We start from the raw sequence: 26478 nt of genomic DNA, 5'->3' as shown, positions 1-26478 counted from the left end.
GGACCCAGGTCGGCCTTCCGGTGGAACCCAGTTTACACCTCCTTAGAGGTCCTGGTCTTCAAGTCCGGAGGTGGGGGTGACGAGAGCCAAACGCCTCCCGGCCAATGGCAGTTCTTCAACTTACACCTACAGACGTCAGCGCTGCTGTGCCGACGGATGTCACACAGCTGGCTCGGAAGCGTCTCCTCCCGCCCCGCAAAAGGGGCGTGGGCTCTGCAAAGCCTGGGGCGACGGAAGGGAGGGGCGCTAGCTCCTCCCTGCGAGCCCCGCAACCTCGCCGGCCCGCTTCCCAGCAGTCCCTGCCTAGCGGCCGTCCCGGGTGAGCAGCCGAGCGCTCGTGCCCCCGCCCCGAGCGCGCTGCCGCCGCGGCTCCGCCCCCTCCTCCAGCGGGCCGCGCGCTCCTGCGGCTCGGAGCTGTGTCGCGGGCGCGCGCGCGGCCGGCGGAGCCGCAGTTAAAATGGTCCTAGCAGGACCCCCGCGTTCCCCCAGCCGCCGCAATGACTGACTGAGCCGGCGGGCCAGGCTCGGACTGGTCACCTAGCTGAGAGGCTCGCTCTCTCCGCCGCGTCCCCAAAGCTCGCGCCTATCGTTCTCCCGTCTTCCCGGGGCAAAGCATGTAGCCCCAATCGGGCGCCGGGCTGCCCGCAGCTGACGCCCCCCCCGCCCACCGTCGTGTGTGTGCCTGTGTGTGCGTGTGTGTGCGCAGGGCAGGCGACCCCGCCGCGGGCCCAAGGCCGAGCCAGCGAGCGGCCTGCCCCGCTGCCGGGAGCCCGGCTCTCCGGGCCTCCCTCCTTCCCTGTCCCGGTCCCCCTCCTCGGGGCCTTCTATATGGGCCACCTTCTCTCGAGGGAGCCGCGTAACCGCCCGAGCCAGAAGAGGCCTCGCTGTTGCAGCTGGTGCCGCCGCCGTCGCCCTCTCCTCAGGCTACCCCGCCGGACCCCGGCCAAGGCGCCCCCGCAGCCGGCGGCGCCCCGGAGCCGGGACTGCTTCTTCCGCGGGCCCTGCATGCTTTGCTTCATCGTGCACAGCCCCGGCGCGCCCGCCCCCGCCGGCCTAGAGGAGGAGCCGCCGCTCTCGCCGCCGCCGCGGGACGGGGCCTACGCCGCGGCCGCCTCCTCGCAGCACCTGGCGCGGCGCTACGCGGCCCTGGCCGCGGAGGACTGCGCTGCCGCCGCCCGCCGTTTCCTGCTATCCTCGGCCGCCGCCGCCGCTGCCGCCGCCGCTTCGGCCTCGTCGCCCGCCTCCTGCTGCAAAGAGCTGGGGCTAGCCGCGGCCGCCGCCTGGGAACAGCAGGGCCGGAGCCTCTTCTTGGCCAGCGTGGGGCCCGTGCGCTTCCTGGGGCCGCCTGCAGCCCTGCAGCTCTTCCGGGGACCGACGCCGCCTCCGCCACCGCCAGCCGAGCCCCCCACGCCCCCCGAGATGGTGTGCAAGCGGAAGGGGGCCGGGGTCCCCGCCTGCACCCCTTGTAAGCAGCCCCGCTGCGGCGGGGGGCCTGCGGCGGCGGCGGCAGCGGCGGAGGCCCTACGGGAGGAGGCGCCTCGCCGCCTCGGCCCCCCGACGCCGGCTGCTGCCAGGGCCCGGAGCAGCAACCGCAGCCTCTCTGCCCCCCGCGCTCCTCTCCCACTTCGGAAAGTGCCCCCACAGAGGCCAGCGGGGACTCGGTCCGAGCGGGGGGCACCGCCCCCTTGCCTGCCCAGCAGCAGCACGAATGCGGCGACGCGGACTGTCAGGAACCCCCCGAAAACCCCTGCGACTGTCATAGGGAGCCACCCTCGGAAACCCCAGACATCAACCAGCTGCCGCCATCCATCCTGCTCAAGGTGGGTCTGGGCGAGTGGCGCAGGGATGCGCGCTTTCCCCCAACCCCGGCCCCCGCCTGGGAGGTTTTCTTTCTCCTCCCTCTAAGCGCGGAGGAGGGGGTTCCCTGACAGCCGGGAGCTTTTCGAAGGGGAGTTTGGGAACCCAGTGGGTTGGATGCTTAAGGCCTATTTTTTGAAGTAGAAAAACTTGGGGTCTATTGAATATCTTGTATCCTGGGTCTGTTTTGCACAATTCAGGGTTCGTCTCTTAGATTCCTAGACCACTGTTTAGAAACTATTCGTAGGTTTTGTGTGAAATATATTTTTTTAATCAATTGAGCACTTTACACTTACTGGGTAAAGACTTTGGATGTTAGTGTTTTAAAGTGTCCAAACAGTACTTTCAGATTTGATAGCTGCTAGTTGATGTCAATAACAATTAACTTTTATAGAGTATTTACCTTGATCAGGCGCTGTGCCAGAGCTTTGTATACATAATATCTCATTTAATCCTTCAATTAAAGCTGTGAGAGAAATTGTTAACATACTTACATGCAAGAAAAAACTGGTATTTCAGTGCCATGTGTTTTCAGTAGTAAGTTAGGCAGAAGTGGTCTTTACTTTTATGGAGCTTACAATTTAGTTGGGCTTGAAGAGGCTGGATGACTTGCCCAAGGTCACACACTGACAATAAGGGGCAGATCTTGGGAATTAAGGTCTGCCTGACTTGAAAACTCTTTCATGTATTCTGTGTTGTATTGCTTTTCTACATTTTAACCCTTACGTGAAAGCATGCAGATTACCAGAAAGTAAGGACAAATGTATTTTTTGGGGGGAGATGGATGAGTGGAGAAGAGGAAGGTGTCCTGTCTCACTTTTAGCTAAATAAAATTTGTGATTTTGTCAGTGTTAGGGATAAGCTTAGTTATGTGATAGTTTTTAGTAAGTTATTAAAAACTTATTTTTTCCCTTATTTTCCCTCTTCTCTCTCTTTCACACACCTGAAACTTTCTGGCGCTTAATAAATACAAATCTCCTTTTTCAGTGTGGATGATATTTAAGCTAGCCAGAAAAACCTAGATAAGAATTTGACTACTTTTATTGTGACTGAACAATATACTTGTTATGTAAACTGTATACAATAAACTTCCATTAGACTTTTTGCATATTTATAATCCTGTGCATTTGGATCTGTTTATTGTGATATTATTATTTTTGTAATAATATAGTAAGAGTGGGGAAGCTTAACTTTTCCTTATGTCAGAATTTATTTAGCTTATGAAGGGGTTTTTTGGGGGGAGTAATTGCCACCTCTCTATGTTTAAGGTGTGCATTTTAGGGCAGAGGGAACTTTCTTGAATCCTTTAGGTTTGTGGATGACATGGACAAATATCAACAAATACTTGGTATAAAAGTTTGATTGCTGTCTTTGTCTTGATTGCTTAATTTGGTAAGTAAGATTGCTTAAAAACAAAGCAAAAACAGGTACTTTCTACCTAAACCATTATTTTATAAGTTAGAAAATATTTTAATACTTAAAAAAAAAGGACGGACACAGTTTCATAATAAAGAGAATTTTTGTAGACTAAGTTTATTTAACTGCTACATTGTTTTTGATTATATTTTTGCTGAAAACCTAGTCCTAGGGACATTTGGGTTAGTCATTGGATTTACCCTGCGGTGTTGTAGTGTTTAAGATGTTATGTATATTTTCATTGCTTGTATTAGAAACTTGGATGAGGATACTCTGTGTGGGTTTCATAGTCCTAATGACCAGCACAGAGTGAGTTGAACTGTCTAGAATGAATTGAAAAAGAAGTTTTTCAGAGTTTACCAACCCAAGTAGAACTTTTGGGGATAAAGTTTGGGGGAGCATATCCTCTGTTAACACAGTGTTCATTGCTGTCTTCTCCCCTAAGTGCAGTAACCTGGTACTCAGTAAATACTGATGAACAAATGAATGACCAGGTATTTGGGAAGTCTGCCCTGAGACACTTGGTGAATATGCCAGGCCTAAAAGGGAAGTCTGAGAAATGTTTCTGTCCTGAGTTATTACTGTTCTGAGCCACAACAGAGGCATGTGATGGTGAAAAGTTTCAGGCTCTGTTTTGGGTGAGAACTGGAGGTGTTTGGCTTGGAGAAGAGACGACTTAGGGGAGCTATGGAGAGTTTTTTTTTTTTTTTAATAGTTAACCAGTGAGTTGTTGCTTAGAGAAGCACTGATCCATTACCCCCATTGGAAAGTATGCCCTACTCTCCAGATAATGGGCCAGTAGCTTCTATAATTGTATTGTCTCATCCTTTATAGCAGAAGTTACTATAGTTGTAGAAAAAGGTAATGTGGAGGGGAGAGAGTTTGGGAGACAAACTTGAGGAAATGTGATTTAAAGGATATTTTTAGGGAAATTGACTCAAGCTACCATACTTGTTCAGTTTTGGTTTTTTTGTTTTTCCTTCTTCAGATATGACAAAAACAAAAGAGAAAAACTAAATTCTGTGGTGCTTCATAGGTACATTTTTGGCTCAATATCAATAAGGTTCTTTTTCTTTTTATTTTTTTATAGCTGCACCGGGGGATGTGGAAATTCCTGGGCTAGTGATTTAATTTTAGCTGCAGCCATGGCAATACCTTTAACCCACTGTGCCAGGCCAGAGATTGAACCCCTGCCTCTGCAGTGACCTGAGCCACTGCAGTTGGATTTTTAATGCACTGTGCCATGGTAGGAACTGTAAACTTTTTTTTTTTTTTTTTTTTTTTTGTCTTTTTGTCTTTTTAGGGCCGCCCTCGTGGCACATGGGGATTCTCAGGCTAAGGGTTGAATCGGAGCCGTAGCCACCGGCCTACCTCAGAGGCACAGCAATGCAGGATCTGAGCTGAGTCTGCGACCCACACCACAGCTCATGGCAACACCGGATCCCTAACCCACTGAGTGAGGCCAGGGATAGAACCCGCAACCTCATGGTTCTTAGTCATACTCGCCTCCACTGTACCATGATGGGAACCGTGGAATCTCTAGACTTTGTAAATTTTGTTCTTATGTAAGAATTACTTGCTTTAAAACATTGAAATAATGCAGGTAAAGCGAAAGTTAGCCTTGGTTTACTCCTACCCTCCCATCTGGTTTATTCTCCAGAGGTAACTTACTGCTGGTACCAGTTTAGGTTGTTCTTCTAGACCTGCACTGTGGACAACAGTAGCTGCTAGCCATATGTGGCTATTTAAATTTAAAATAATTAAAATAAAATTTAAAGTTCAATTTCTCAGATATAGTAGGTGCATTTGAGAGATCATAGTCATGTGTACAGTACTGGGCTGTACAGACCTGGAATATTTTTATCATTGTAGAAAGACCTGTGTAAAACTTCATGGCTTTTTTCCTAAATGATACCAAAATGTACATCTTACGCAGTTTATTTCATTGACCGTATGATTTGGAGGTCTTTCCTTATTTAGGGTTTTCTTCAGTTCTTAAAAAATTATAGTTGATTTACAATATTATGCCAATTTCTGCTGTATAGCAGAGTGACCCAGACATAGGTATATATACACATTCCTTTTCTTATTTTATCTTCCTGGTTTTCTTCATTCTTTTTGACTGTTGTATAGTACCCCTAGTATTAAACCATACTTTATTTCAGTATGGTATAATTCAATGTTTCCAATTTATTTATTTGTCTTTTTATCATTTCTAGGGCCGCTCCCGTGGCATATGGAGGTTCCCAGGCTAGGGGTCTAATCGGAGCTGTAGCTTCCAGAGCCAGAGCAAAACCAGATCTGAGCCGCATCTGCGACCTACACCACAGCCTACACCACAGCTCACGGCAATGTCGGATCGTTAACCCACTGAGCAAGGCCGGGGATTGAATCCACAACCTCATGGTTCCTAGTCGGATTCATTAACCACTGCGCCACGACGGGAACTCCCAGTGGTTCCAATTTATTACAACTACAGACAATGCTAATAGATGTTTCCTATGCACAGGTAGCTGTTTTTTTTAAGGATTGATTTCAAGAAGTGGAGATATGTGGAAATTTAGGGTTGAAGAATGTGAATAATTAAAAATTTAGAAAGTGCTTTCTAACTACAGGAGCTGTGTAAAAATGAAATGAATTATTTCTTGAAATGGTGAGCTTCACTGGTAATCATAATTAATGTGACTTCAGAACAGGAAGAGTCTTTTGAGGTCATCTGGTCACTCCCTGATTTTATGCATGAAGAAATACGCTTGGAGAAGTGACTTACTCCAAAACATTTTAGATAGTGAATGGCAGACACTAGGCTGGAACTTTGCCTAGCATTTCCAGGTCTAGAGATCTTTTCATCATATGTATAGGAGGGCCTGAATAATCTCTGAGATTTTGTGAAAGAAATTCCTGAATTGGAGAATGGGGAAAAGCTTACACCAGCCAGCATGTAACTATATGAGTCAGAGGCTAATTTTATAATTGGGCCAGTAGGATTGAATTGTGTCTTTAAATATAAGAAATTTGAGAGGCAGGGAATGGCTCTTCAAAGGTCAGCTGTGGGAATAGCATTTTCTTAAGTATGTAAACCTGTTATATATGATCTTGGACTGGGTTCATGGATTGTTTTGGATCAGATAAGCTAGCTTCAGTGTTTACTACCTGTTGCCTATGTAACTTTAAGCAAGCTTGTCTGTGCTACCATGGTTAGATTTTTATATAGTGGAACCACTATAACAGTTTACAAATGATAGCAAGAGGATATTTCCTTTAAGTAGATTTTTATATAGTGGAACCACTATAACAGTTTACCAAATGATAGCAAGAGGATATTTTCCTTTAAGTAGTTTCCTTTGAGTTAAGTGGGTGTTTTGAGATCTGTATTTAAATTTTAGAGGCTTTATGTGCTATATGTTTAGATAACTTGCTCTCTGTCAGCGGACTCTTCTTTCCAAAGGAAACCAGATAAGACCCAAAGTCTAGCACCCCTATTAGAAAACTGCCTCTCCAAGCATGTGTCTCTGATAATGTGCCTGTAGGTATCAAATCTGTATTTTTACAGCTCTATTACCAATAGGTTGCTTTAGTGATCAAGGAAGAGTTTTTATAAGAGAAATATGCTTTGGAGGAAAGCTTGTATACCTGATCTATTTTTTTTTTCCAGATGTGAAAGCAATGGAAATGGGAGTTGAAGACAAAAAGTAATGCTATTTTTTTTTTAAGAGCTTTTAATGTAGATTACTAGTGGGTAAGAGGGATTAAGTTACATGTAGCATTTCATGAATGCTTTGACTTTAAGGCTGCAGTACCATATAAATTCTAGAAAGTATGTCTCTGGAGTCCTAGGGATGGTTTTAGCTGCTGCTGAAATGGGGTGTCTTTAGGAAGTCAAGTTCAACGTTTTTCTTTGCTGAAGAGTGCCAAGTAATCTTGGATAACATAATCAAATCAGACTACCAAGGAGTTCCTGTTGTGGCTCTGTGGGTTAAGAACCCTATGAAGTACCTGTGAGGATGCCGCTTCATTCCCTGTCTTCACTCAGTGTGTTAAGGGTCTGGTGTTGCTGCAAGCTGCACCATAGGTCACAGATTCGGCTTGGATCTGGCATTGCTGTGGTGTAGGCCAGCAGCTGCAGCTTTAATCGAACCCCTAGCCCAGGAACTTCCATGTGACACAGGTGGGACCATAAAAGGAAAAAAAAAAAAAAATCAGGCTTCTGAAAGGTGAGATTTGTTTTCTTCTAATTTTGAGAAGTGTATATGCTTTGGGGCTGTAATCAGTAGCTGTCAAGGAGGGTAACCTTGAGCTCTTCTTTACCAGCTTGGGATACCAGGTTGTATAAATGATAGGGAATGTAAGGGAAGATATGTGAAGGCAGATATGGAGGTGCTTAATATTAAAATAACAGTTTCTTCAAGAATTGCTTACCCTTGCTTAAATATCCTATTTTGTGCTTATCCAGAATCTTGAAGCAACAAGTATATATTGTCCAGTATAGGGAAATATAGCTATTATTTTGTAATGATTTTAATGGAGTATAATCTATAAACATTGTATCAATATATTATATACTTGAAACTAATATTGTAAATCATCTATACTTCAGTTAAAAGTAAAGAATCTTGCCCACGTCTTGGCCAATTTGGAATCCAAGTGATGAGGTAATGTCATCTATGTGGAGGAAGAAGCTGGCACAGTGATGGGAGATTGGTTGCATACACATCTGTGTACATTGTCTCACTCTGCCCTCTAAAGGGTCTTTGAGCAGCAGTAGTACCTGATAACAGCTACTTTACTTAGTATTCAGATCTTAGCTTCTAAATACTGTTCTCCACTAAGCAGAACCAGTGTTACCTGGAGAAATGACTTACTCCAGGGATGGGACAAGGAAAGCACAAGATGAGCGTAGAATATTTTGTACCAGAACACAAGGAGGTGCTCAGAGAATAATGGAGATATGTCAAAAGGACAAATCATTTCATAGTATTCCTCCTAAAATACTTAAAAGAATCTTCTGTTTTCTTGAATTCTGTGACTAGCTTTAGAATAAAACGTATATAAACTTCTGACTTTTCTATAGGCTAACACTTGGTGGTAATAGTTGGGATTTTATTAGTTTGTTATGATTTAAGTTTTGATAATTGTGAGAGAAAATTTTAAATTATGGATGGTCAGTATAAAATAGCTACAGGTTTTACTTCTTTTCACTTATTTCTCTAAATTGCATAAAACCTGGGTTCTCACAAACCTTAACTCCTTTTACTGGTGATACCTGATAGCAGAGAAGATCTTTCCATCAAGAAATGAGTTGGCCAAATGTAGGTGTTGGTATGGTTGATTTTTTTTTTTATTTATTTTTTTATTTTTAGGGCTGCACTAGTGGCATATCAAAATTCCCAGGCTAGGGATTCAATTGGAGCTATAGCTGCTGTCCTATGCCACAGCAACACCAGATCCGAGCCACATCTGTGACCTACACCACAGCTCATGGCAATGCTGGATCATGAGCGAGGCCAGGGATTGAACCTGTGTCCTCAAGGATACTCTTCATCATTGCTGAGCCACATCAGGAACTCCAGTTTTTAAGTAATATATATAATATAAAATTCCATGGGATCTCTATGACCAACAGTGTGTTCTCTGGAAGCTTTTTTGTCTGATGTGTCTTCTGAAACCTTACATCAATGCTCTTGTCAAAATAGAATCTTTTGGAGTTCCAAAAGTTCCAAAAGTTCCGTTGTGGCTCCGTGGAAGCGAACCTGACTAGTATCCCTGAGGATTCAAGTTCAATCCCTGGCCTTGCTCAGTGGTTTAAAGATCCGGCATTGCTGCGAGCTGTGCTGTAGGTCACAGTTTCGATTCGGATTCTACACTGCTGTGGTTGTGGTGTAGGCCAGCTGATATAACTCTGATTCCACCCCTAGCCTGGGAACTTCCATATGTGGCAGGTGCAGCTCTAAAAGAAAGGAAGGAAGAAAAAGAACAAAAAGATAAAATCTTTCACCACTTAGAAATATCAGTCTGGTCGTGTTTGTTCAGATTATATTATTAATATAATTTGTGCCTTTTCTGGTAATTAATAGTGTAGTCTTATTGTCCATACGTACCTCTAAAGATCAAGAATATTAGGCTTGTTTACAACCCAAGTCTTGACTAGAAGTCATTGCTATTTTCCAATATCCATTCCCCTTATATTCTTTTTAGTAGCAGGACCCACTGTGTTCTAGCTAGGCATATGACCACCTAACTAGAAACTATTTCTTAGCCTCTCTCATAGGCAGGGGTGGTTGTGTGATTAAATATTAGGTAATACAATGTGAGTGGAAACAGTGTATACAACTTTCAAGTCATACTATAAAAGGTAGCTGCTTATCCCTTGCTTCCTCTTACCTTTTCCAGGGCTAGACCACCTGGATTAAAACAGTATGTCAACCCTATAAATTAGGGCACTGATGAAAGAGCAACAAGATATAAAATGATAGGCGTCTGGATCTTCTACAGCCTTCGAGTACCTCCTTGGCTTGAACTACTGTCAGGTTCAAACCATTGCTAACAGATCTCTGTTAAAGTAAGCAGTTTCATAGCTTGATGCAAGTGCCAGCTTACTTTTTTCAGTATCATTTTTTTTCTCTTTATTAAATAGAAGTGTTGTTCCAGGCCAGTCCTTTACAGACCCAAGTTCTCTTTCTTCAAAGAAACCTTTGAAATGCTCTTTCTCTTGAATCCCAAATTATCCAGAGATAATTCAGAAATGCCTTTCACTATATAATCTTAAAGCCAGTGAACAAATCTCATGCCTTAGTCTGTCTTCTCCAGAAGCCTAGGTACATGTGCATAGATGTTTGTTAAATGAATTAAGAAAATAGCATGGGGCAGAGTAGTTATTTTCTGGGGAGTTAGGATATGGGCATGATAGCATTTTAATGACAAAAGCGGGAATATTTAAACATGTGTTAGATATTTATTTCTATTTAACAAATTATACAGTTTAAAGCCACAAAAACTTATTACCTCATATTTTCTTTTTTCTTTTTCTTTTTTTGTCTTTTTGGGGCCACACCTGTGGCATATGGAGGTTCCCAGGCTAGGGGTGGAATTGGAGCTGTAACCAGTAGCCTACACCACAGCCATAGCAGTGTGGGATCTGAGCCACATCTTTGACCTACACCATAGCTCATGGCAATGCCAGATCCTTAACCCACTGAGCGAGGCCAGGAATCAAACCTGCGTCCTCATGGATTCTAGTCAGATTTGTTTCTACTGAGCCATGATGGGAACTCCTATTATATCATATTTTCCATAAGTTAGGAATCCCTTTGTGACTTAGCTGGGTCCCTCTGATCCAAGACTATAATCAAGGTATTTGTTGGGACTTGAAAATTTTCACCCAAGCTTACTCATGTGTTTGTGGACAGGCTTTAGGTCCTCACTGACTGCTGGCTAGATGCTGAAGCTCCTTGCCATCCCATGTGGACTTCTCCATGAGGCTAGGCACAATATGGTAGCCTGCTTCTGGTAGAGCAACAGAGCCAGGAACGGCCAAAAGGAAGGCCACAGTGTTTTTACCCCAATCCCAGAAGTAACATGCTGTCTCTTCTACCATAATCTGTTCATTAGAAATGATTCATTCAGTAAATCCATCTTACACTCGAGAGGATAACACAGGTGTAAATACCAGGAGATAGGGTAATTGAGGACCATTTTGTAGGTTGACTGCCACAAACCATATGCAAAGATCTATTAAATATGTATTGATATTTCAGCTTAGTATTTTGCTTTTTCACTTTTATCTAACTTTGCTGGTCTGGTTTCATTGTCTTTTGACCCACTTATTAAATTTCCTTCACCTGAATAAGACACATCTAGGTACACCTAGATTCAGTCAAATATCTGTTAATTATAACAATCATCTCACTTTTTGGTAAAAAGCTAAGGTTTGAAGGAGGTACTGTCCAAAGTCAGACACATTTTAAACACGGTGTTTCTATATTCCATTTATCTTGTGTCAGTTTAGGGACAAATTAGCCCTTTAAAACCATGTAGTCCTTCAACCTTAAATAAATGATCTAGTCTCCATGAATCTTTTGTTTCTCCTCTATAAAATGAGGAGGATGAGCATAAAAATGTCCGTAAGAGAGGGACTTGCAACTTGGGCTGCACGAGTTTCGTGAGTCCTTTCCACTATATGTATATTTTGCCCAGTTATCTACATATATATTCAGTATATATATTCTCTCGATGTAGATAACTGGGCAGAATTGCCCAAAACTATTTGGGCTTTGGAAGTTGACCATAGATAGACAACAAATTGAGATGCATTATTCTTAGGAAAACTGCTAGATAGAAGTCTACATCATACATCAGTCTTGCATGTGGCCCTTACTGTGCCCCCAGTACCTTTTGCAAGAATCAGGAGTTTGGGAAACCAGCAGCTTTGGTGTCTTAAGAAGGTAATTCCATTTGGGGCAGTGAGTAACTACCTGTATTTGTCAAACTAAATGTGATGAACTTGGTAGGAAAAAAGTGGTGAAAACCCACGTATTTGCCGATCTCATGTTATCGTGCTGGGATGAATAGGAGACGAGCCAGGAATTTAACAGGTCAACTTGGGAAATGAGGGAACATAAAGGAATAATAAGGTCTTCATGTATTTTTGGCTTAATGTGAAACCATGTACATGTGCAGGGAAAACTGAGAGTATCTAGTAGAAAGCAAGGGCCAAAGCAGAATTGAGAACTGGCTAAACTTTGAATTGCTCTTCCCATCCCAGATACAGATTAAAGAGCAGGCTGGAGGTGTTTGAGCATATCTTTGCCCAAATAACTAGCTGAAAACTAGGCAACTTAGAAACAGGTTGACCTCCATAGGAAGCTAGGCTAAAAATAGGTGATGAGTTAAACTTGGGGAGTTACTGTCATGGGGCAGTGAAAATGAGTCTGACTAGGAACCATGAGGTTGCAGGTTTGATCCTTGGCCTTTCTCAGTGGGTTAAGGATCCAGTGTTGCCATGAGCTGTGTGTAGGTCGCAGACGTGGCTAGGATCCTGCATTGCTGTGGCTGTGGTGTAGGCTGGCAGCTATAGCTCGGATTCAACCCCTAGCCTGAGAACCTGCATATGCCGTGAGTGCAGACCCCTGACCAAAAAAAGCAAAAAAAAAAAAAAAAAAAAAAAAGAGTTAAACTTGGAGTTCCCGTTGTGGTGCAGCAGAAATGAATCTGACTAGCATCCATGAGGATACGTTCAATTCTTGGCCTCACTCAGTGGGTCAGGAGTCCAGCATTGCTGTGAGCTGTGGTGTAAGGTTGCAGATGTGGCTTGGATCCTGTGTTGCTGTGGCTGTGGCATAGGCTGGCAGCTGTAGCTCCAATTCAGCCCCTAGCCTGGGAACTTCCATGTGCTGCAGGTGTGGCACTAAAAAAGTGGCCCCCCCAAAAAAGAATTAAAACTTGAACAGAGACATCCAAACTGCAGGGGACTCAGATCCTCCTGTTTAAGGCCAGGATTGAAGTTGAATAAAAATTTATGAAAAGTAAATCAAATTCTAGAGTTGCCACAATATGTTATCTAAACTGTCTAGTTTTGAATGAAAAATTAGAGACTTGTAAAGAGAAAAAAAATGTGACCTATCCTGAGAGAAAAGAAAGCAGTTAATCGAAACTGGACAGGCACAGGTATTAGACTTAGCAGATAAAAACTCAAACTGCTATTATAAACATGTTAAAAGAATGGAAGGAAACATTATTCAAATTATAGGAGAATATGGTAACATTGACCCAACAAATGGGAAATTTCAATAGAAAGAAATGGAAACTATAAAAAAAGCATTTTTGATGCTGTTGCAAATAGAAGTGCTTTCTTATTTCTGAATTGTTCATTGTTAGTATTTAGAAATACTTAACTCTACATTTTCTGTATATAAGATCATGATATCTGTGACTACAACATTTTGATTCTTCCTGTTCAATCTGGATGCCTTTTATTTCTTTTCTTGAGTAATTGCCCAGGCTGGAATCTCTAGTACAGAGTTGCATAGAAGTGGAGATAAAAGTCTTTGTCTTGTTCCTCATCTCAGAGGAAGACTTTTAGTCTTTTACCATTAAGTGTAGTGGTATCTGTGGATTTTTATACAGGCACTCTATCACTTTAAGGAAGTTTCCTTTTATTTTTCCTAGTTTCTGAGTATTTTTTTTTTTAATCAAGAAAGAGTATTGGCTTCTGTCAAATGCTTTTTCTGCATTAATTGGGATGGTAGGTTTTTAAAAAAATCTTCACTATTAATGTATGTTCAATGGTTTTTTTTTTTTTTTTTTTTTTGTATGTTGAACAATTTTGCATTCCTGGAATAAATCCCACTTGGCATGGCTTAAGATCCTTTTAATATGCTGCTAGATGCAGTTTACTAATACTGTTGACCCTTGAACAACATGGATTTGAACTGTGCAGGTCTTCTTACATGCAGATTTTTTAAAATAGTAAATATTAAAATAATATGCAGTCCTTGGTTGGTTGAGTCTATGGGTGAGGAACTGTTTATCGGGAGGGTAAACTATAAGTTATACTTGGTTTTTTGACTCTATTAAGGGTCAGGACCCCTAACCTCTGTATTGTTCAAGGGTCAAATGTATTTTGTTAAGGTTTTTGCATCTAAATTCTTAAGGGACTTTAGTCTACAGTTTTTTTTTTTTTTTTTTTTTGGTGGTGTCTTCGGCTTTGGTATCAGGGTAACACTAACCTCATAGAATATGTTAGCAAGAGTTTCCCTTTGCTGCAACTTTGGAAAAAATTTAAGAAGGATTTATATTTGTTCTTTAATCATATTGCTATTGAGGCTATTTGGTCCTTGGCCTTTGTTGGAAGCTTTTAGATTGCTGATTCAGTATTTTTACTTGTTAAGGGTCTATTCAAATTTTCTATTTTTTCCTGTTCAGGTTTTTTTGTATATTTCTGGAAGTTTGTCTTTTTCATCTAGGTTATCTTATTTGTTGTCATACTATTGTTTATAGTACTCTCTTTTAAATCTTTCTATTTTTGTAAGTTTGGTAATAATGTCTCTTTTTATCCATGATTTTAGTTATGTGAGTGTTTGATTTTTTTTTTTTTTTCCCTCTTAGTTTTGTTTTTAGCTCCTTCTGTAACATACTTCCTCTTTAGGACAGTCCATAACAATGATGGCCACTTGTACTTAAGATGGTTTTCTGTTTTAAAAAGTTAATTTTTTCTAACTAATAAAAACATTGTAATGTGCTTTTAAAATGCCTAGCACATATTATATGGTTCTTTTTTTATACACAGATATTTTCCAATTTATCCCTGGATGAGCGTTGCCTTTCTGCATCATTGGTGTGCAAGTACTGGCGTGACCTTTGTTTAGATTTCCAGTTTTGGAAGCAGCTGGATCTTAGTAGTCGTCAGCAGGTATGGAATCTAATTCTGAAGAAACACTCACTTTGTTTTGACCTACCCCAAAAGTACCTTTTTCCTCTTCAGAAATCGCTTCTTTCGCTTTACTTTTCCAAAATAGTTCAAATGACTATATAATTCTGTACTTTAGTAATATATATATTTTTTTTCAAATTTATGTTGAAGCTACTAGGTTCCTGTGGCGAAGAAGATACTTTTTAGTTTGGGTTACTTTTTAATCCTCTGCGTTCATCCTCTTTGTTTATCTCCCACCTTTCTTTGGCTATCTTTTTGAAAAGTTATTAAACTTTCCCCTCCTTGGAGGGTCATTTTATGGATGTTAGTTTAATAGTAGAAAATGATGGCAAACATTTGTGTAGTACTGCTGATGTGCCATGTACATACACATGTGAGCCTTATATATATTCATTTGATCAGCAACCTTATGAGTTGATTATCCCTATTAATATGTAATAATTTTATTATACTTTTTTGTTTTTTTGCCTTTTAGGGTTACAGGCATATGAAAGTTCCCAGGCTAGGGGTCGAATCAAAGCTGCAGCTGCCGGCCTACACCACAGCCACAGCAATGCCAGATCCAAGCCGCGTGTCAACCTACACCACAGCTCTTGACAACGTTGAATCCTTAACCCACTGAGCCGGACTAGGGATCAAACCCGCGTCCTCATGGATATTAGTTGGGTTTATTTATGCTGATCCACAGCGTGACCTCCTCTTATAGTATTATTTTATATGTAGAAATGGAAGCAAAGTGAAAAAAGATAACTTACTTTCTTTTCCTTTTGTTTTCTTTCTTTCTTTTTGTTGCATTTTAGGGCTGCACTTGTGGCATAAGGAAGTTCCAGGCTAGGGTCGAGATGGAGATACAGCTGTCCTTGAATATAGTGATATCACTGATGTGGAAGGTGGTTCACATTAAAGACTCTTGGGATTTGGTATAAGTCAGCTCTGTCACATCACCAGTGGTATATATGTGTGTTTATAACACATATACTTTAAACAAAATAAGCAAGTCTTGCGCATTTGTGTGTAAGTTTTCTTTTTGTTTTTCTGCCTCCTTGGTAAGAGGTTAAAACAATGTCATTATCTGCCTGGGTTCATGAAATTTGTGTCCAGAGGGAATGATGAATATTTAGTTAGTTGTGACTGGTAGAGTGGAGAGAGGTAATGTGAAGCAGTCCATTGGCCCTTTACTTCATTAGTCTTGGATATCTGAGCTATTTGTTACAAACTCAGACTAAGAATAGCTTTTCTTCTCTGCTGGTAGTTAGGTCTGAAGGTGAAAAAAGAAAAAAAAAGATATGTTCTTTCCAACAAACAAATAAAGGAAGTTTGAACTTGGCTTTTATTCCTAGTATCCCTCAACACTCCAGATCTTTCTTACTTTGTAAATTGCATCACGTGTGCTTTCTCTCACCATTCATATTACTCGGAAGACTTAAATAATGTTAACTGTTTTTTTTTTTGGAAATATGATTGGTCAGGGAATGTGTTTTTAAAAATTGTTTAAAAACTTGAGATAGCTGAGTTTTTCACCAGATGAATTTTAAGGCTTACCTATATATTTAGCTTTGAGTCTTTTGAGAAAAGCTCTTGATGTGACTTTTACATATAGTCTTCGGTGTGCTGATAGCCAAATGATATATTTTCTAAGTTGTGGATTTAGTTATATGTGATGTATTTGGATAGAAGTAGTAAAATAATTGAAATTTATACTCCCTGGTCGGTATCATCTAATATTAAGTGTGAAAAGTCAAGATTCATACATTGTAAGACTGATATATACTCTTTGTTGGGTTAAGAACAAAACCAACTCAAAATCTCAATACAGTTTTGTTTGTGGGGAGTTTTTAGTGAATTTGAAGGTTTCATTAAAGTAAGTTTTCCTAACAAGGATGGATTTTTTAGGCTTTTAATGAAACACGTATATTATCTCTTGGTGTTTTCTGACACCAGATGTGTGTTTTTTCCATTCTAACAACAAATTCTCCAATGCCAACCAGGTGTCCAACAATTCAGTTCAATCCTGACACTTAACTCCTGGAGTTAGTACAGACCTCAGAGGTTAATTGCTCATTCCCAGAAGACTGTCCCCTCTCTTTAATGCTAGACTCAAGTCCCGAGAGCCACCTGTACTCTTGACTGACCAGCTGTAAATTTGAGAGTTTCTCCAGCCCCCTCCTCAGGTTTGATAATTTGCTAGATTGATCAGGACTCAGGAAAATACTTGTCTTTACTGGCTTATTATAAAGGTTATAACTCAGGACCAGCCAAATGGAAAAGATGCATGGGGCAAGGTATGGGGAAAGAGAGTATGGAGTTTATAAATCCTCTCCGGGCATATCACCCTCCAAGCACTTTGATTTATTTACCAACCCAGAAGCCTTTCACATCTCATTGTTTAAGAGTTTTTATTACCCAGGTTCCAGCTCTCCTCCCCCCTCACAGGAAGCCATAAGATGGAGGTTAAAGTTTCCACCCTCTAATCACATCGTGTTTGGTCTTTCTGTTGACCAGCCCCCATCCTGAAGCTGTCCAGGGGCCCCTACTTTAGTCATTTCATTAGTATAAACTTAGGAATAGTCAAAATGGGCTTGTTAACAATAACAAAAGACATTCCTATCACTCAGGAAATTCCGAGGGCTTTAGGAGCTCTCTTCCAGGAACTGGAGGCAAAGACCAAATATCTTTTTTATTATACCACAGTTCTTATTATGCTTTAATATCTAAGTAAGAAGGTTTTCTATTGATTGCAGTTTTTATGCTGTAATCTAATTATTATTTATTGGGGAAAATTTAATAAATGGGTAGAAAGTTTCTACTATTTTAGCAAAGGTTTAAATTTATTGTCTTTTTTCCTCCCCTCTCATAGGTCACTGATGAATTATTGGAAAAAATTGCATCAAGAAGTCAAAATATAATTGAAATCAACATTTCTGATTGTCGCAGTATGTCTGATACTGGCGTATGTGTTCTAGCATTTAAATGTCCTGGACTACTTAGGTATACAGCCTACAGGTGTAAGCAGCTTTCTGACACCTCTATTATTGCGGTTGCCTCTCATTGTCCTTTACTTCAGAAAGTTCATGTAGGCAACCAGGACAAACTTACTGACGAAGGACTCAAACAGGTAAATTTTAGCATCTACAAAATGGTTTTACTTGTGTTAACATGTTTTCTTGTAGCAACATCTTGAAATGTTGTTATGTTAAAAGTGATACTCAGAGACTAAAGTAATACATGCTTTACATTTTTATGTATCGAGAAATGTTTGGGTTAGTGAACTAGAGTACCACATGGCTATTTAAAACAAAACTAACTTTTTTGTATTTTGTAGTTAAGTGTCTGAACTTCTTTGACCTGCCATTCTATTAATTTATTCTTTTGTTACTTAAATTTTGTACCAGATTTTGCTTTAGGTAACAATAATATGCAGTTTGTGTCAGCGTGAGGGTTTTTTTTTTTGTTTGTATTTTTGCGCTACCTCATGGCATTTAGAGTTCCTGGGCCAGGAATCAAATCCGAACTGAGGTTGCAACTACTTTGCAGCAGTGGCAACACCAGATCCTTTAACCTGCTGCACAGGGCTGGGGGTTGAACCTGCTTCCTGGCACTGCAGAGATACCACCAATCCTGTTGTGCCATAGCAGAACTCCATCATGAAGTTTTAAAAATTAACTTTTAATTCCCCTTTTATGTTACTAGATGATATGCTTACATGTTTTAAAATATCTTTTTTAAGGCATAAATGGAAGTTCAAGTTAAGGAGTATGAAATGAAGAAAAAGGTGGTAATTACGTATATTTGGCATAGCACTTGTATTAAATATAGTATCATGCATTTTCTCTTTGATTCACTTTCTTTGGAAGTGGTGTTTAAGGTTTCTTGTCTCAGAGCGGATACTGAATGGGTTCTATGTGCCAGTCCCTAGTTTTTTTTTTTGTCTTTTTAGGGCCGCACCTGTGGCATATGGAGGTTCCCAGGGTTGAGGTCTAATTGGACCTGCAGCTGCCAGCCCATGCCACAGCAACACCAAATCTGGGCCGAGTCTGTGACCTACACCACAGCTCTTGGCAATGCCGAATCCTTAACCCACTGAGCGAGGCCAGGGATCGAACCTGTGTCCTCATGGATGCTAGCCAGATTCATTTCCACTGAGCCATATGAGAACTCCCACCAGTTCCTGACTTTTGAATGTTCTAAATATTTAGTAATGTTTCTACTATTGTACCAGACACGTTTTATATTTTTGTATTTAACCCTTGAACTAACTTCGTGAAATAGGTAGTATTAAACTCATTTGTAAAGGAAGAGATTAAGGTTTAGAGAGATTAACAAACTTGCCTCATGTTTAGCAGATGGTGGACCTAGGATTTGAAGCCTGGATTCTTCAAAGCCCTACTCTCTTTTCGCTTTTCCATGCCAGTAGATGATACTCTTCAGACTTCAAATAAAGGAGCCTGCTCCAAGAGGGCAGAGACTTTGCACATTTATCACTATCCACAGTATCCTTGGCAAACATTTGTTTAAAAGAAGAATTAATTCATAATTCCATTCAATAATTTTGTCAGATTTATTTTTTAAATTTAGAATTGGGATATAGTCCTAATACTTCACAGTAAAAGCAGAGTATTAATAGGTCCTAGATTTAAATCTGATCTGAGATGAAATCAGAAGTAAAGAATAAATAAATGTTTAAATCAGATCCCTAAATTTAAATATTACATATGAATTAATTGAAATTGGCTCAGTGTTAGAAGAAATTTGGAAAGACTCTATCCTAAATAGTACTGAGTGTATAAATCCAATATATGTATTAATAATGCTGCTAGAATTTATAAGGAAGCCTATTTTATCTGTAAAGGCTACTTTTGCAGTAACAGTCTTGAGATATTTGTCCTATCTGTTTTTGCTGTATGCTAGATTATTCACTAGCAAAGCATCTTATGAAGTTCTTAAATCTATTAAAACAAATTAATCTTTAAAGTAAATTATAAAAAATTTATAGACATGGCCTAATTTTTTGTTATTGAAATTTGTCAGCAAATTGTACTTCACAATGAACTATTTAAAAAATGTTTATTAAGAAATGGATTAGGAGTTCCCTCTTTGGCTCAGTGGGTTAAGAACCTGACATGGTGTCCATGAGGATGTGCATTCGATTCCTGGTCTTGCTCACTAGGTTAAGGATCCAGTTTTGATGCAAACTACAGCATAGGCTGCAGATGTGGCTTGGATCTCATGTGGCTGTGGGTTGTGGCTGTGGTATAGGACAGCAGCTGCAGTTCTGATTTGACCCTGAGCCTGGGAACTTCCATATGCCGCAGGTGTGTTTCTTAAAAATTAAAAACAGCAAAAAAGAAATGGATTAAATTTGTTATATGTTTAATTCTGATGTAACACAAATAAGTATCAGTTGAGCAGAGTGCCAGGGGAGTTCCTAGTAAGAATAAGGTCATATTTATGGTTGATATAGAGTGAACCTAGAAAGTCCTTTAATGAACAAGACATGCCAGTTAAGTATTATGAATTTATCTAATATTTATAGCTGTGAGACTATGTAATGTCCCCTAGAATGTGAGGTATTTTGGAACTCTTTAATTATGTTAGGTTAGATGTTTGCTCCAAATTTTTGTGGTTTCTGAATTGTGAATTAGTTATATATGAGGTAATGATCTGATACAAATAGTAAAAATAACCTAAATCTTTTTCATCCATAGATTTCAAGTATTTGTGTATGAACTTCAGTGAAGTGCAGAGATTAATCCTTTGCTATGCTTAAGATTTTGCTGTTAACAGAGTGTGTTCTAGTTTAGCCTCTTGCATCTGAGGGAGTAGTTCTGTGGTTATAGTAGAAAGAGAATGGCTTTCATGTACACATAAGATAGAAGTAAAAGTTTCATGAAGCAATACATAGGCTTATGAACAGTGCAATTGATATTTTCTGTTCTATACTATGATTAAATAAATGTTAATCTTGACCCACTCAGTAAGTTAATCTTATAACCCAGTGGTGCTTGATAAGCTCTGCCGTGGAGTATATTACAATTTTAGTCAATTAACAATTTGAAAATGTAAAAGTTTCAAAAGGTCTAGGATGGAACTTTCATAAAATGATGAATTTTCCTGAATTTTTTTCTTTTTTACTCATAAGCATAGCAATTGATTGAAATGTTGACTTTACAGATCAGGTTGAAAGATTTTGGGTTTTTCCCCCTCTTCTGATAGTAACACTGACAATATTTTAAAATGTATACATGTATTTTATTGATGATATCTTTAAAATATATTTCCATCATAACTACTATAATTTTGATTGACTTGATCAAATACCCTATGAATGTATTTTTTGAATTCTGCTTATTAAAGCAATTATGTAAAGCATTTCAGTCTGGAGGTCTAATGGATCTAAAATTTAATATATTAAGTATCGGATTCTACCTCACCATGTTTCTCAGACTTAAGGTGAAATACTTAATAGGCCATTTTTGATAAACACTGTTCTTTGTGAAATAGCACTTTGAAATTCTGTTATTTTTATTTTCATAAAAATAACTTTAAATTTACCATGGAACATGTTTATATATATATATATATATATATATATATATATATATAATAAAACTACAATCACTTTTTTTGGGGGAAAGAACTATTTAATTAAGAATAATAGACTTTTTCAGTTTTTCTAGTATTTTATTACCGTCTAACATTTGCAGCAGAGAGGAGGTAGTTGCCAAAGTATTTAAATAAATCTAAGGAATTATATTCATTACATTAATGTTTTATGTGATGGCTTGTATTTGATTTCAGCAGTTAACACCTCAATCCAATTCATGGATCTTTGTAGAAATTCCTGGAAATGGTCACTCTTGGCATCTCCTCAGATTAAAATAGTAGAAAAATAATAGATATTGCATTAGTAGTTTTTTTTTTTTCTTTCTCTTTTTAAGGCTGCACCCACAGTATATGAAAGTTCCCAGGCTAGGGTCCAATCAGAGCTGCAGCTGCCAGCCCTCTCCACAGCCATAGCAATGCCAGATCCGAGCCCTGTCTGCTACCTACATCGCAGCTCATGGCAATGCTGGATCCTTAACACAGTGAATGGGCCAGGGATTGAACCTGTCTCCTCATGGACACTAGTTGGATTAGCTAACAGCTGAGTCACAACAGGAACTCTACATTAGTAATTTTGGTCTTGCTGTATTATGAGTTTCTAGTCTTTAAAAATAAATATTTAGAGTAACATCAGCGAAATGGAAGAGTAGACAGCTGTCAAATCCCATTCCTTCAGAGAAACATTGAAAAACAAGAAGTTGTTCAAACCAGCTTTACCAGAACTCAGAAAAACAGTTAAGGCTTGACAGCAAAGTGAATGCTGGGGCAAGAAAAAGGCAATTAAAAACAGTGGGAAAACTTTGACATATTTTTACTTGTCTGTATCCCCATACTTTCCCCAGCTTGGCAACAATATTGAAGGCAGCAGCCCATGTTCACAGTGTGGGACCCAGGTCCCTGGTTCCAGAGGGAGCAGAGCAGACTTTATTCACAAATTATTGTGTTTTTCTCTTCTATCCTGCCTGGAATAGAAGCTTTTTAAAGGACTGATGCAAGACACTCTGTTTCACCTAATTCATAATGCATACAGGGTGGAAAACTAGTGGGTATTAAGGCAGATGCAAAAACCTGTAGATACTTGGGATAAAAGATTATGGCAGAGTCATGGAATAGACTACCTAAGGCCTGTGGGGAAAAGCCAGGAAGAGAATTAAGGCAATTACAAGTGCCAGTGTGTATGGGGTAATTTAGAAAGCCATGTGCATGTCCAGGGCAAGACTCATGCTCAGAAAAGACTTGTGAAGACCTTAAACTTTCATCACTGGCTGCTCTCTAGGGTTAGTGCAGAAAGTGAAGGCCATGGCAGAGTTGTAAATGACATGACTAAATGTTAAAGCACAGAACAAGTCTGCAAAGAGTAGGAGAAGTGTTTTTGATTTTTCTTTTGTTTTACAGTTGGCATTCAAGAAAATATTTGTCGTAACGTTGGCTGAGCACAAGCTGAAACTTCAATAAGTAAAGAAAGCAAACCCTGGCAAAGAAGGAAAATCTGACTTCCCAAGTTTTACTACATTATAATACACTATAATATTGGATTTTCCAGTTTTCAACAATAACAGAAATTACAAGGCATGTAAAGAAACAGTAAAGTATGTTCTAATCAAAGGGAAAAAAAAATTGATAGTAACCATTCTTGAGGAATCTCAGACATTGGACTTGGTAAAGATTTTAAATCACTTATCTTAAATATGCCCAAAGAGCTAATGGAAAGTGTGGGCAGGGAACTACAGAAATTCAAGAAAATGATGCATGAAGAAAAGGAGACTATCAAAGAACTAGAAGTTATAAAAAGGAGCTAAGTAGTAACTCTGGAGCTGAAAAGTATAATTTATATAAAGAATTTAGTAGAGTGATTTAGCATCAAATGTGAGCAGGCAGAAGAAGGACTTAGAGAACCTGAATAGGACAAATGAAATGATCATGTCTGAAGAGCAGAAAGAAAAAAAGAAAGAAGAAAAGTGAACAGAGTCTAAGGGATCTGTGGGATACCATCAAGTAGAACATTTGTGTTATGGGAGTCTTAGAAAGAAAAAGAAGAGAAAGGCAGAAGGAAAATTATAAGGAATGGTGGCCCAAACTCCCCAAATTTAGTGAAAGACATGAATCTATACATCTGAGAAACTCTAAGCAACTCCAAGCATGAAAATTTCACAGAGACCTACATTAAGATACATGAGAGTCTAATTGTCAAAAGTCAGAGCCAAGGAGAGAATCTCAAAAGCACCAACAGAGAAGTGACTCATAGCAAAGAGAGGATCTTCAATAAGATTAACAACTTCTTATCAGAAACCATGGAAGGAGTTCCCCTCCTGGCTCAGAGGAAACGAATCTGACTAGGATCCATGAGGACTCAGGTTCGATCCTTGGCCTTGCTCAGTGGGTTAAGGATCCGGCATTGCCATGAGTTTTGGTGTAGGGCGCAGATTCAACTTGGATCTGGCGTTGGTGTGGCTGTGATGAGGGCTAGGGGCTACAGCTCTGATTTGACCCCTAGCCTGGGAACCTCCATATGCCATAGGTGTGGCTCTAAAGACAAAAAAAAAAAAAAAAAAAAAGAAGGCGACATTAATATATTCTCAGATAAACAAAAACTGAGAAAGTTCATTAGTGAATCTGCCCTACAAGAAATGGTAAAAAGTCTTTTTGCTGAAATAAACAGACACTATATGGTATCTGAAAGCCATATGAGGAAAAAAAGGGACATGGGTAGAAGTAACTGTAGGTAAACATGAAAGATAGCTTTATTGTATTTTTGGTTTCTAACTCCTTATATTTTCCTGCGTGATTTAAAAGTCAGATATATAAAATGGTAATTATAAATCTTTGTTAATGGGCACATAATGCGTAAAAGTGTAATCTATGATAATAACCATAGCAACTGGGAGTGATAGAGATACACAGAAATAGGATATATACTATTGAAACTAAGTTGGTGATATTCAAATTAGGCTATAAGTGTAAGGTATTAATTACAATTTCCATGGTAACCGTTAAGAAAATAACACATATACTCATGAAGGTATTAGGAAGAGAATCAGATGATACACTGCATAAAATTTACTAAATGCAAAAAAATGCAGTAATGAATTGAAGAAGAACAACAAAAACACATAAGACATATAGTAAATGAATAGCTAAATGGCAGAAATAAATCCTTCCTTATTAGTAATTATCTAAGTATAAATGAATTGAAATCTCTAATTAAAAGGCAGAGAGGCAGAATGGATTTAAAAAAAATAAACCATGCATATGAAGTCTTAAAGACTCATTTTCATATACACACAATGAGGTTGCAAGTAAAAGGACGGAAAAAGATACTTCACTCAAATACTAATGACCAAAGTGAGCTGAGTGTCTATACAGGTGGTCCCCAACTTAGGATGGTTGACTTAATTTTTTTTTTATTTTTATGAAAGCCATATGCACTCATTAAAAACTGTACTTCAAATTTTGAATTTTGATCTTTACTCAGGCTAGCAATATGTTGATTGATTCTCTCTCATGCTTGAAAGTGGCGGTTAGCTGCAGCTCCCAGTCAGCCATGCAGTCATGAGGGTAACCAGCTAATTCACTTACAACATTTTGTACCCATACATTCATTCTGTTTTTCATTTTCAGTAAAAGTACATAAGTTACTCAAGACTTTATTGTAAAATAGGCTTTTTGTTAGAATTTTTTGCCCAACTCTAGGCTGATGTAAGTGTTCTGAGCATGTTTAAGGTAGGTTAAGCTCAGCCTGATGTTAAGCAAGTTAAATGTATTAAAACATTTTTGACTTATATTTTTAAGTTATAATAGGTTTATCAGGATGTAAGCCTATCGTAAATTGAGGAAGATCTAATTATTATCAAAAAAAATTTTAAGTGACAAAGTTTGCAGGAAACAATAAATATTATTATATACTGATAAGTTTGAATTCAAAAAGAATATATAGCAATTATAAACATAAATGAACCTAACAACACAGCCCCTAAGTATATGATGCAAAAGTGCAGACTTGGAGGGAGGAAAAGACAGTTGTACATTAATAGTTGGAGACTTTAATATCCTGCTTTAATTAATGGAGAGAACAACCAGAAGGTCACCTAGGGACTAGAGGATTTGAACAATACTGTAAACCAATTATATCTAACAGACATATGTAATATCTACACTCAACAACAGAAGAATACACATGAAACATTTTCAAGATGAGACTGTATTTTGAACCACAAAACAACTGTTAATAAATTTGGAAAGATTGAAATGAGACAAGTATCTTTTTTGACCATAATGAAAAGAATGTAGGAATCAGTAACATAAGAAAAACTGGAAAATACACAAAGAGGTGGAAGTTAAAAAACATGCTCTTGTACAACCGATGGGTCATTGAAAAAATCACAAGAGGAGTTGGAAAATAACTTGATGAATGAAAATGAGGAAATAATACACCAAAAATTATGGCATACAACTAAAATAGTATTCAGAGGGAAATTTATGGCTGTAGAAGTTTATACTTACAGGACTTGCTGTTGTGGCTCAGTGGGATAAGAACCCAACTAGTATCCATGAGGATGAAGTTTCGATCCCTGGCATTGCTCAGTGGGTTAAAGTACCTGGCATTGCTACGAGCTGCAGTGTAGGTTGCAGACGTGGCTTGGATCTGGCCTTGATGTAACTGGTGTAGGCCGGCAGCTGCAGCACTGATTCGACCGACCCCTAGCCTGGAACTTCATATGCCGCAGCTGTAACCCTAAAAAGAAAAAGAAGGGGAAAAAAAAGTTTGTGTTTACAAAGGAAGAAAAATCTGATTTTAGTAATTTAATTGTACACGTGAAGGAACTCGGAGAAAGAGCAAACTAAACCCAAAACTAACAGAAGAAAAGAAATAATGATCAGAGCAGTGATAAATGAACTAGAAACAGAAAAATTACAGAGAAAATCAATGAAACCAAAAGTAGTTTCTTTGAAAATACCAGCAAAAATGACAAACCTTTAACTTGACTGAGAACAAAAGAAGACTCAACTTACTAAATTAGAGATTTAAGAGTAGACATTACTGCCACCTTTATAGAGAGAAAAAATTAATATTTTTTAAAAAATTTAGTTTATTGGAGTATAGTTGACTTATAATGTTGCATTAGTTTCAGGTGTTCAGCAAAGTGAATCAGTCATACATGTAAATATATCCATTC

The 26478-nt window shown here is 39.2% G+C and overlaps 1 protein-coding gene across 1 annotated transcript in view; it reads left to right on the top strand.

The window, feature by feature from the left end:
* Positions 475–26478, top strand: part of FBXL17 (F-box and leucine rich repeat protein 17) — a 491431-nt gene continuing 465427 nt past the window's right edge. Inside the window, 4 exon segments of the mRNA XM_003123817.6 lie at positions 475–1489; positions 1492–1820; positions 14558–14680; positions 17559–17816. Of these exon segments, the coding sequence (XP_003123865.4) occupies positions 829–1489; positions 1492–1820; positions 14558–14680; positions 17559–17816 (1371 nt within the window). The 5' untranslated portion in view covers positions 475–828.

Source organism: Sus scrofa, chromosome 2, assembly GCF_000003025.6.
Source record: "Sus scrofa isolate TJ Tabasco breed Duroc chromosome 2, Sscrofa11.1, whole genome shotgun sequence".
NCBI classification, from domain to species: Eukaryota; Metazoa; Chordata; class Mammalia; order Artiodactyla; family Suidae; genus Sus; species Sus scrofa.
This window is presented reverse-complemented; position numbering and strand designations above follow the sequence as displayed.